General features: G+C 39.5%; 1 protein-coding gene across 1 annotated transcript in view; it reads right to left on the bottom strand.

Annotated features, from left to right (window-relative positions):
• The window catches only part of LOC145500264 (uncharacterized), an 8546-nt gene extending 3757 nt beyond the window's left edge, over positions 1-4789 (bottom strand). Inside the window, exons 1-3 of the mRNA XM_081479766.1 lie at positions 4469-4789; positions 3618-3738; positions 1-43 (exon numbers count right to left, since the gene is read on the bottom strand). The exon at positions 1-43 is cut by the window's left edge and continues 125 nt beyond it. Coding sequence (XP_081335892.1) covers positions 1-43; positions 3618-3738; positions 4469-4783 — 479 coding nt within the window. The 5' untranslated portion in view covers positions 4784-4789. The remainder of the gene's footprint in view (positions 44-3617; positions 3739-4468) is intronic.
• Between the last annotated feature and the right edge of the window lie 7052 nt (positions 4790-11841).

The following is an 11841-nucleotide window of genomic DNA, read 5'->3' as shown; positions in this document are numbered from 1 at the left end:
TTATTCTTGGAACTGATGCTCACAGCCAAAGTCCAGCCGCCACCTGGCAATTAAAAAAGATCAAAGTTGGTAGGGGAGCTCATTTTTTTTCTCTCCTCTATGCCTTGCAAAACTCCTACGGATTACAAGACACCTTCTGGTTTTGCTGTTAGCGGCTTGCGGTACTGTTTGTTTCTTACGGATATTTGGTACAAACACCATGTAACATAGACCCTTAGGCGGGATAGAATGATCTAATCTCTTGCCCTAGGTTATAAAAAGTGACAGGATGGAGACGGCATCTCTCCATGCGGGATTTTGGATCAGGACATTTCATCTTTGGAAAAATAAAACCTTCGACAAAATGATAAAAAGCCAAAATACATGCGGGGGACATTGTTAAGATGCTCGTAATGTATTACCGGGAGGTTTTAACAATAAGCCCTACCTCCCAGAAATGAAACCCTCCTCCAAAAATGTCAGAAGATTTTTTTTTTTTAATTAACTTCAGCTACACTAGAAATAATAATACGAAAACGCTACCGTTTTCCATGCCTCAACAAACACATGTACGTTATCTCTAGGAGGTAGAAAAGCTTTTCTCGTGATTTGTAATGGAAAAGACATCGAAAGATTCTCAAAAATTGTACATCGACCACGTAGAAAAACAGAAAAATATCGGAGTGATGCATAACTAGAAAGACACTAGTCACACTGTCGAAACATTTTTCCCTTCTCTCCTCGTGGAGAATGCGGCCATCAATCCGTCTCCTCCAAACAATTCGGTCCTTTACCTCCACCTCAGCCTCCCTCTTGAATCCGAGATATTCTCTCTCCTTGTTGATCGTTCTTCGCCACGTCTCTCTTGGCCTTCCTCTTCGACGTTTGCCTTCGGTTGCCATGTTAGTGCTTTCTTGGTAATTTGGTAAGAAGACATTCTCAGAACATGGCCCAGCCATTTTCATATCCTAGTTCTTATTTGTTCATCGATTGTCGTCGTCCCTGATCTTTCTCTAATCTATTCATTTCTGACCTCAATCGGCCGGTAAACTTTCAGGATTTCCTTCGAGTATTTGTGCTGGAAAACGTAAATCTTGGATTCGTCCTCTTTTGTCGTTGTTCATGTCTGCAACCATCGAGTACAACGGCGACAACATTGGTTTTAAAGATCATGATCTTGTCTTCCGACTAGGAATGCTACATTCCATACCTTGTTTAGCTTCTTAAACGCCATTCTTGCTTTCCCCAGTCGGGCTCTTATATCGTTAGCTGTACCTCCTTGCTTATCAAATTTGGCACCAAGATATACAAAGCTGTCCACATCATCCACTTCACTCTTCTCGACGGTTAGTGGATCCAGTCTGCCGGGGTTGTACTTCAAAACTTTGATTTTCTCTACATTGATCTTTAGACCTACTTTTCTCCCGACTTGGTACCGTCTAGCTGGTTCAGTTTCTCTTCTCCATCTACTAGACAAAAGTGCCAAGTCAACGACAAAATCAAGATCGTCAAGGGTTGTTGTCAGTTTACATCTGATTGCATTCCTCTACGGTTCTCTTCATAACCTAGTCAATGACAATGATGAATAAGAAGCTGGGCATACCACAGCCTTGTTTTATTCCTGAAAACACCTCAAACCACTCGGGATGACTGGTCTTATCTATCACGGCAGTTCTAAACACGTCGACTAACTTGATTGGGATTTCGTAGCTCTTCAACAAGCGCCATAGTGTCTCTCTATGAACACTCTCAAATGCCTTCTAAAAATCTACAAAACATAAATAGAGGCATGAATTCCACTCAATGACCAGCTCGACAATATTATATTGCGCAGCACGATTATCTGTTCAATGGTACCTGAGCCGCTTCTATATTCGGCTGGCTCGGCTCTCACCTTCTGATCGACCCCTTCTCGTATTCTTGAAATGATCACTCTCCACCTTTTCTTTATGTCAACCTTTCTTGTTAGTAACCTACCTTCTTTTTCTTTCAAAATTATGATGTTCTGTTACGAATCCCAGGTACTACGCATTATATTACATGTAAATAGACGTCGAAAACTCAGAACTTTAACTATAATTCATCCAGTTCTTAATCCAAACATCCACGACCATTGCGGCAAGCTTGGTTCATTTCGATCAGCCCAATTTAAGCAATTCAGGTTCAGCTAGTCCAGATTTTCTACAGACATTAAAGTGAACTAAGTAAATACGGGAACCAAACGAGTGAAATTGTACAAATGTGACCCTTACCGTTTGTTTCGTTCCAAGTACAAATGTCCAAAGTTCTTCCATAACAACAACATGGCGGATCGAAAAATCAAAGACAACCCGCATGGCTCATAACACGTGATACAAAGACGACACGTCATACACAGGTCCGCGCAACGTGCGTAATGGTAGCTACATGTTCTTTGGCTTTTCGTTGTACAGCTTCTTTGCGCAATCATAAACTCTCCTTTTATGTTTTCTAGGTTTGGGGTGCTTTCGTCCTCTTTGACAATTTCATTGGCCCATTCTGTTCTCGGGGATCTCTTGGCCAGCTTGTGTATTACTCCCGGCATTCGTCCTGCAACCACTTTCTCAGTCTTTCTTGATTTTGAATCATTGATCTTTGATTGAGTTTCTTCCTTTCATCTATTTCCTTCCAGCTATCCATACTCATCCAGGACTTGTTATTCTTCTTTCTGTAGCCTAATACCTTTTTGGCAGTTGTGACATAAGCTCTTTTGACGTCGTTCCAACATCGTTTTATGCTATTGCCGTTTCCGTTGTCCGGCAACTAAACCTGTTTCTAAGCTTTAGGACGAACTCTTTGCTGATCTCCGGATTCTTCAATTTGCTAACACCGATCGTCTCTCTTCCTTGTACCCTTTTGTCTGACTACTCTGCAAAGCCTGAGCTTGATTGTGGCAAGGACATGGTCGTGATCACGTCCTACATCGGCGCCTTTGTATGTTGTGGCGTCCGTCATGGAACGTTATACTTGCCATCAGGATATACCCAAGTATATTCGTGTATATCTCTGTGGGCAAAAAACTGATGTTATTACAATGTCGTTCATGGCACAGAAGTTGATAAACCGTTCTACATTATCGTTCCTAAGCCCTCTTTAGCGGATTTTTTCCAGCAGTTTCTTCCATAGCCTCCTCTACTTAACCGACCTTGGTGTTCCACTCACGCATCCCAATCAACAGATCTTGCTTTGGCACATACTCCAACGCGGATTGTAACTGATCGTAAAAGTCGTCGTTTGCGATCCGATTCGGCATCCTTAGTAGAGGCATAAACTTGGACGATTGCTGAAGTTAAATGATGTGAGTTAAATCTTCTTGTTGTGATGCGGTCACAATCTGGGCTCCGTTCGATCAGGCTTCTATCTTGTAGAATAGTTACATACAAGCATTGTGGAAGATTGCAAAGAAGGATTGGGTACGGCAAAATTAAAAAGTTTAGACAACATTTTTCAGGATACGTATTCGCGAAGTACTTCGCATTCACTTTTTGCCATAGCCCCCTGTCACGGGTAATGGGACGAGGATTATCTTTTTAAGGACACGTATCAAAACATATAAAGAGTGCGAAGTTTTCGACAGCTTACACTTTGGACCTGGAATTAATGTGATAGCTTGTACTCACCATAATTCCTCATATCACAATAAACTTGGACATCTCTATTCTCAAAATTTACCCAGTAATAACCACTTTCAATCTGAGGAAATTCCTGGAGTATATCCGCGCAAGACTTGAAACCACCACTCTAGAGAACAAAGAGAGACCGTATCTAGAGAAGAGGTAATTATTTTGGGCATGTAATGCTGTAGGATTCATGTTCTTTTTTTTTTTCCGTGAGGTAAAACTAAATGTTATCATTATCCGATCTACTTTTTTTCCCTTCCTTTTCAATGGTCGAGAGCCCACCACGTGACCTGCAAATAACTGCCTTCAAATAATTGAGTGATCTGAAAAAAGAAAATTTACTGATCCAATGATAAAATAGTATTAAACTCAGTTATCGTAAAATATTGGGATTTGTCAGTGCCTTGCAGATCAAATTAATAATAAGTGATCAGCTATCCGCTGAGAAATCAGAGTATTTTGCTCAAGCTCGACCAATAATTGTTCATCACTGTTTTATTTAATTGCCTCTTGGGGCTTACCAGAGACGTAAATTAAGTCAACATATAATATAAGAAGTTCTTTTTAATTTTTTCTTTCTTTCTTTCTTTTTTTTTTTTTTTTCGATTTCTATTCCATACTATTCTAAAAGAATTATTTATCAGTCAGTTCAGTGCCCAAAACAAAACACGCAAAATAAAATATGTAAGGTGTAAATGTGCAAACGCGATTGCCTTCTGTAATGAATTTCAGGTACATTTATTTATCATTTAATCAGTAGTATTGTACTCTTAGCATTTTAAAGTTATCTGCGTTTCAGCTGCCTTGAGAATTCTGTTATCAAGACAAAAAAAAAACCTATAACATCCCACCTTTCTGTGTTTTTCACTTGTGTCCATGTACACGGATCCTTCTTGTGGTCCATAATCTTCAGGGTGAGTATATCGATCTGCATCGTTCAAGTCACATGACTTATCGCTCAGACGGAAGTTCAAACTTTTGCAACGGAATTCATTTCGACACGTCATAACGCACTCAGAGAGACTGGAGGAAATTCTGGTTGAAATCACGTGACTAGACAAGTTATGACCATACACTGAGTATGTTGAGGCAGTGCAGTGTTCCAGTGCAGCGTGAAGCTTTGCACTGCTTAAAATGACGAGGATGCTAAAGTAATGTTGCAGCATGCTATTGAATACCCTAAAATAAACATATTAGTTTAGAAGCAGGAACTTTATTTTTAGTTTCTTCACCAAAAAAGGCTTGTAGTTGCCGGAAATGTGCTAAAAGAACTGAAAGTCAAATCAAAGTTGAAAGTCCGTCACAAAACGTTAGAGACTGAGACATGTTTCTAATTAGACTGCGAAACGTCTCTCTTTAATTAGCTCGGAGTTTCGTGAGGAGAGAAACGCAAGCAAACAGGAAGAGGCACACTGCGACCGGCGAAACCGCTAACCTCGAGTAGTGCGGGCGTCGGAATACAAGCGAAAAGAGAGTCTCTCTTTTCGCTCGTCTTCAGGTGCCCGTGCTACTCGCGGCTCGCCCTCCTCTATTTCTTTTTGGTGTTCTTCCCCGAAGATTTTCGAGCAAACGAGAGACTGCTCGCGGTCTAGTTTCCGCATGGAATCAAGAAATCAAGAGAGTTCTCCTCATAATTTAGAACCACTTTTTGTTATTTGTTCAATGCTGATATGAAACACACCTGCATAAGCATTTCTACCAAGCGCCCTGATAAAATAGGGAAGCGGATTTAACTTTGAGGGAGAGCAATAATTGTTGTGTAAAGCAAATAGAATGTCTTTTCTGTGGACTTAAGTTAAAACGTACTGTGAATCAACGAGAGCACCATTGGTTTTACTATTCGCTTTGAACATTTCAACGTGCAAAACATTGAAATACCTAGCAAGGGTTAAATAACTCTCCTAATTAAATAGATGTAAAAATAAAATAGAAAACAACTCCTTTTTCTCCTCATTTCTTCGCTCAAATATATATGGGATGTCAAAAAACTGTGCAGGTGTCCCTTCAATGAATAAATTATATTTTAAAAATGATTTTCTTGCAGCTATTCACCTTCAGATTTTAAGGTTTCTATAACAATCATTCACAATGTAAATTCATCTCGTTTTGTGCACAGAGCATATTGTCTATTATCCTTATCTTAGGGAGGGTCACTCTATATTTTTGTTTTCTCGTTTACGTCTTACTCATGCACTGTTAAACAACAAATAAAAAACCGAAAACGAATTTGAATCATCTACATGTGTGATCAATTGATTTTCAATTCTCTACTTCTGTAGGGTGATTGGAGGCGCGTTAGTGTCTGTTAGAGTCTTTTTAACTGCCTTAAATTGCAATGATTCGGTGTTTCGTAGAATCTAACACATTGAATATAAACATGCATGGGGTATCACTTATAAAAGTACGTTTTACTGCTTTGTCTTACCCAGTGCAGCGCTTGGTAAGGCGCAGAGCAAGCTGTCCAAATCTGAGGAAAATTGATGACCAGACTTTTACAAAAGCCACGAGACTATCGAGCCAGTGATCTGTTAAGGGTGAAGACTGATAAGGCAACGTTTACTGAAACAACTTCAACAACAGCAACAACTACGACTTACTGCCCATTGACGCCAGCGCACACAATCCACTCCTCTGAACGTAAAATCGTCATTAAACGCCTTAAGGCAGCTGGTCCTTATTAATAACAAGAACTGACTCTCAGAAACATCATTCTGTCGTAGACAGATAAGTTTCGTACAAGAAGACTTTGTTATGGATCATAACGAAACTGATACACACCTTGACATTTTTTTTTTTCCCTTGAGCTCTCTGCGTGAGTTCCTGTAAACAACTGAACTCGCCGGTTTGGCGGCCTTTGTGCAAAGTCTAATCTGCATGCCTTTCTGGACGTTAATTAAATTATATAAACAAAAGAAAATTTTGAAAGCGATATGGTATCTATGCAGAAACATAGCAAGTCCAAAATATCAAAAAGACCTAATTACAGCTCTTGGATCTCTTCCATCTTACTGTTAAAATAAAAATAATGAATGGAACTTCTCCCCTCAAATGGATTTGAAATTACAAAAACTTGACTTAATTTAAGTCATTGCGGCTTTTGAAAGATTGCAAACTCTTGGGAAAATCTTTATTAGATAAACCGCTAAGAAATTCTCTAAAAAGTAGCCTGTGCAGCGATAAATATTTCACATATTATCGCAAGGTTATAACCATCGAAAGTAGCATGTTTTTTTTTTTTTATTTGAACAACCAAACTACTTTATTCAAGATATCAAAAACTCTAACGGGAACGTCATGTCGTTCGATGAGTTTCAAAGCAAATTCTACGTCAAGACAAACTGTTTACCAGTTGATGGCAGCTGGTCTCTCAGTTTCTAAATAGAGCTTAGTAGATTAACCGAATACATAGGGTTTGTATTCATTGCACGCATATTGTCCCTCACGCATCCCGGAGTAAATCACTTCAGACTTTTAGCCGACATGAGCGCAATCATTACTGTGAACATTTTAGCGAAAGCTGCATTGTTATACACACTGGTATAAAGCAGTGGAAATCGCTGATAAATTTCCCTGTGATTTTGCAGATTGAAAAAAGCAAACTTACGTAATCGATATAGATCCCAAAAACAACAATTTAAGAAAGTTATCAGAAACTTTTACTTCTTTTTCTTCTTTTTTTTTAGAGCATAAGTAATAAGTGTAGGACTTCTTTGTCAAGCAAAAAACGAAAATTAACAATTTAGTATATTTTTGGTACAAGAGTTTGGATGCTCGCGGCCAAGGCAGACAACAATTAAAAATGGGGCAAACTTACTTACGAGGAAAGAGCTTCAACACGAATTCGCCATTTCCACATCTCCCTTATACACCTTGTTTGCCCCCCAAAATTTTTCATAAGCATCGTCTTCAGTTTCCCTTGGGTCGACTCTAATACCCAGGAGAAATGGGAAACAAAGGTTATGCAGAATTACCTTTTGCCTCTCTGTTGAGACGAGTCTTCGTGCAAAACAATCCATGTGAAAATGTTCCGCCTACGGGTTCATTTCACGTAAATCAAACTCGTTTTCATATGAAAGGTTTTGCACAAAAACTCCTTTTGAACAAAGGCACAAGGTAAATTGAAAGTGGGCTATTTATGATGTTGGAGTGGGTCTGAACAGAGAGAGTGGCTACCCGACCCGTGATATGAGACCACTTTCAAAGCATCACCGTTGTGGCAACAGGATGTTGCTACAATAAGATGTTGAGTTAAAAATCGTTCAGAGGATCATACTATACGATCGTACAGTGGCGGATCTAGGAGTTAGGCCCAGGGGACCCCCCTCCCCCCTTATATTTTGGGTGAAAAACAGAAACATCACAGAAGGAAGAAACAACGGCAGGGCAAACCAAAAAAAAAAAAAAAAAAAGACAGGCTCACTGGATACTGAGTATATATTGCGTTAAAATCGTGTTTGTCAACATTGCCTCAAGGAGTCAAGGGTTGGCAATATGAACTTAGCCAACAGGCTCTCGAAAGAAACAAGAACCCCGGGGGTATGCTCCCTGTAATGGACTATACGGGGAGGCTTCGCCCGAAAGGGGTACCTCCTCCAGACTTCAGGAATATAAAAGGTAGGGATTTCACAAGTTCAGGTTTATGAAAAGGTAGGGAAACCTCTCATTTAATTAGGGCCCTTAATAAAAATATTTCGAACAGACGCATTTTATAGCTGTATCATTTCATTTATTAGGCACCGCTTGCAAATGAAAAGAAGACTTCCTTTTTTGGCGATTTATTCACAATACGGGCCAGTTATGAAAGTATGTGAAGGGGGTACCATATTTCAATTAAAGGTATACGAAAGGGAGTACCTTTTCCGTCAAATTGTATACAAAAAGGTACGGGGATAGACACCGGGGTGGAGCCTCCCAGTATAGAACTTTGTACAGTACCCCCGGGAACGGAACTCGCGTAGTCTGGTACGCAAACAGCTACAATGATAGCAACAAATATATAACGGGCTCACACGGGTTTTCATCGACTTTTAATGGATGTTCTTTTAATGCCATATAATTCACTTATGGGTTATCATTCTCTCTGAATTGGCCCTATTCTGTTAAGTGGTCGATGTCATACATAAACGTTGATCCAGTTACTTCACATAAAGCATTCCATCACTATTGTAGTAGAGTCCAAGACTATCATGTTGAGGATCCTCAGGACATGGATAACCATACAAGGCTCGCTTTCCTGACTCTGGTTGGATTGAGAAAAAAGTTTGAGATGCAGGCAGTCAGTACCTTTTTGGAGTTGCGCAAAAAAAGTGAAGTATTCATTTCCTTCAACCATACTCCTTAGTATGAAAACAACGCGTGAAACAAGTTGAAATATTTTACGTTATAATCCAAGAAATATTTTTGCTCGCGCGTGATTGGTCTAAAGGTGCCACGTGACTGAATATACCCCAGCTCAAACTGGGGAATATCCGAGTGATATTCCCCAATTTTCAAAACTGCGAGTGTTGTGAAAAATATTTGAAGAATAATAAACACAATAGCCACCATTTGGCGCGAAAAATATGCTCGGATATCTTTTACATGTCATTTGTTAAAGGTATGAGGCGATATTACATAATAAATTGTTTTAGTATTTATTAAATCCATTTTGAAATCACTGGTTATCCTTGCAATCTGATTGGCTCTCAGTGGTGCGATTTACTCGCGAATCGCACTATTTTTTGCTCTAAATCGCATCTTTTTCTCAGCCAATGAGAATGGGACATTAAAACAAAACAACCAATCAGATTTCAAGATTAGTTCAAAGTAATCAATAAAATTTCAGGAAAATGAAAGGCAAAAACCCATTGTGTGGACAATTTTGCAACTACATGTACTATTGCCAAAACTTTGTTGTTATCGTTGTTTTTCCAAAAAAATTGACGAATTTAATTAATTACAGTTTCTGAAAGACGATTATGAGCTCCCTCAGGCTGAAGACGTACTTTAATGGGAGTTTCCAGCTTTCAGTGTCCATCTTGACGCATATTTTGGCGATTTTTCTTTAACATCTGCTCAAGATCCGTATGATACCGAGTCCAGTAAAACATAAACAAACGAAAACCACACAACAACAAATTCAGAGCCATCTCAAGTAGGTAGATGTTTCCAGGTTTCCGGTAGTTTCAAACGAAGCAACAAAAGAGCTCAACTCGGTCGCTGTGAATAAACGTAGTCAAAATACGCCCCGCTCCACAACAGTGAATGAATGAACGTCTTACGAAGCTGGTGCAAGTCCCGCCATCCTGGAAATATCTTGAAACAAATGGCGCCGCAAGAACTTGACAAGGTCCCGAGTATTGAGTCCTTCGCCGAGGTCACAAAAAGAAATGGAGATGATAACGAGCTGCACTCTCTTAAAATCATGCCATTAAACGGTATGAAGGAAAAAAAACCTACCATCCACTGGCCATCGTGCACTCGAGGGAGTTTCACAACTCAAAAGAAATCCATCGCAGAATTACGCAGGATGCACATTCAAATTCCTTCTCCAAAGACAATGAAAAGTCTCAGCCTCAACCACAGAAGAAAGAGAGGCCTTCCATCATTGATTCAGGCGACGAGAATTGAACTTTTATACCTGAAGTAGACTATATTCGTTCAGACTTCAAAACTGCTTGTTTCTTTGCCATGCTCGGATGAGTTTTCTTCACATGACATCGTTTTGCGTACTAAATGAGACGTAAAGGCGTTTCCGGTTCCGCTTTTTCTTTTTAACAAACCCGGCTACTGGAACAATACACCAAAAAGCTAAAATTAAGGCGATAAAATTGTGTGATTTCAAAATGGATCTAACAAATTGGCAATTGAACTGAGTGGAGTGCAATTTTGGCCTGAAATCATACTTGTGATTTCAAATCGAACCCGCGCTGCGCGCTAGTTCGATTTTGAAATCACGCGTATGATTTCAGACCAAATTGCACTCCACTCAGTTCAATTACCATCATTTACACACTCAGTGATCTTGGTGTTTCAAGCAATAAGATTGGTTCGCTATGAGTGAATAATGCGTAATCCAATCAAAAACAAAATGGCTGGCGTAAACTTGGGTTTCGCTAATGTTTCTCGATCTGAAATCTTGCGAATACGAGAAGACATTGTTCCAGAAAATACAAAGAAGGTTATGAAAATTTTGGCCTGAAAGTTTTCAAATGATAGAAAAGACTTACCGACGTTAGACTTTCGAGCGGTTTCAGGATATGTCCTTGGCAATCACAGACTTCATCAACCTAATCAAACACAACTGCCACGTCGCTCTTCACCCAACATTGGCAGAAATTAATACCGCAGGGTTCATTGGCAGAAGCATCAAGTGCTATTCAACGAAGAGCCTCTACGTCCTTGTGCAAGAAAACATAGAGTTTTCTCCAAAGTCCTGCGTACACAGTATAATTTCAGGTTGATCCTTCGTCAACTGCTCGATTTTCATTTCAAGTGAAAAAGAAAACTTTGATTGAACGGTGAATTTTTTTGCAAGCAGACTTTCAATTAAGATTGCCGTATTTGAATGGTGTTAAAAGACAATTTTGCGAGAATGTGACGAGGATTTTCTTGAAGGTTAACTAGATTTGTCATGTTGGAAAATTCTGTGAATAGTTTCGCGCATGCTTCGTGCCGTTTGCACGTCTTCCACGCATGAATTGAGAGGTCAATTAAATCGACTTTTAATGACTTCCTTTTCGTCTGTTGTTGAGATTACTTCGTATGTATATACTTAAAAAAATTATCCTTTTCAATTTCGGTGAATATCGGTAGAATGTTTACCTCGCTCAGTAAATATTCTGCCACTATTTCCTCGATTTCAAAGAATAATTGTTAAATATAGCTGAAATTTGACTCTAACAGCGAGCACCCTCATTGGCTTATCGAGGTTACATGACATCGAACAACAAATCTGTTTCACTTCAAAAGTTAGATGCCAATGTTGACCGTCGCAGATTTGTTTTCACATCTGGCCATCTTCTAATAATTGTCAGGCTATATAACTAATCACCTAACGACTGGTGCCGAGTGACACAGTTAATTTTGCTTCCCTTGGATGACAGTGTGAATCTCGAGGAACAAAACGAACTATTTCCCCCGGGGCAGAGGGGGACTCTCTTGTTTGGGCTCTGTAGGTATGTGCGTCTCCAAAAGCTATGATTTTTCATAAATAGTAGATATGTTTGCACTCTAGTATTGAATG

This window comes from Orbicella franksi, chromosome 10 (assembly GCF_964199315.1).
Source record: "Orbicella franksi chromosome 10, jaOrbFran1.1, whole genome shotgun sequence".
In the NCBI taxonomy this organism is placed as follows: domain Eukaryota; kingdom Metazoa; phylum Cnidaria; class Anthozoa; order Scleractinia; family Merulinidae; genus Orbicella; species Orbicella franksi.
Note: the sequence above shows the minus strand (reverse complement) of the source record. Positions and strands in the feature narration are given on the sequence as shown.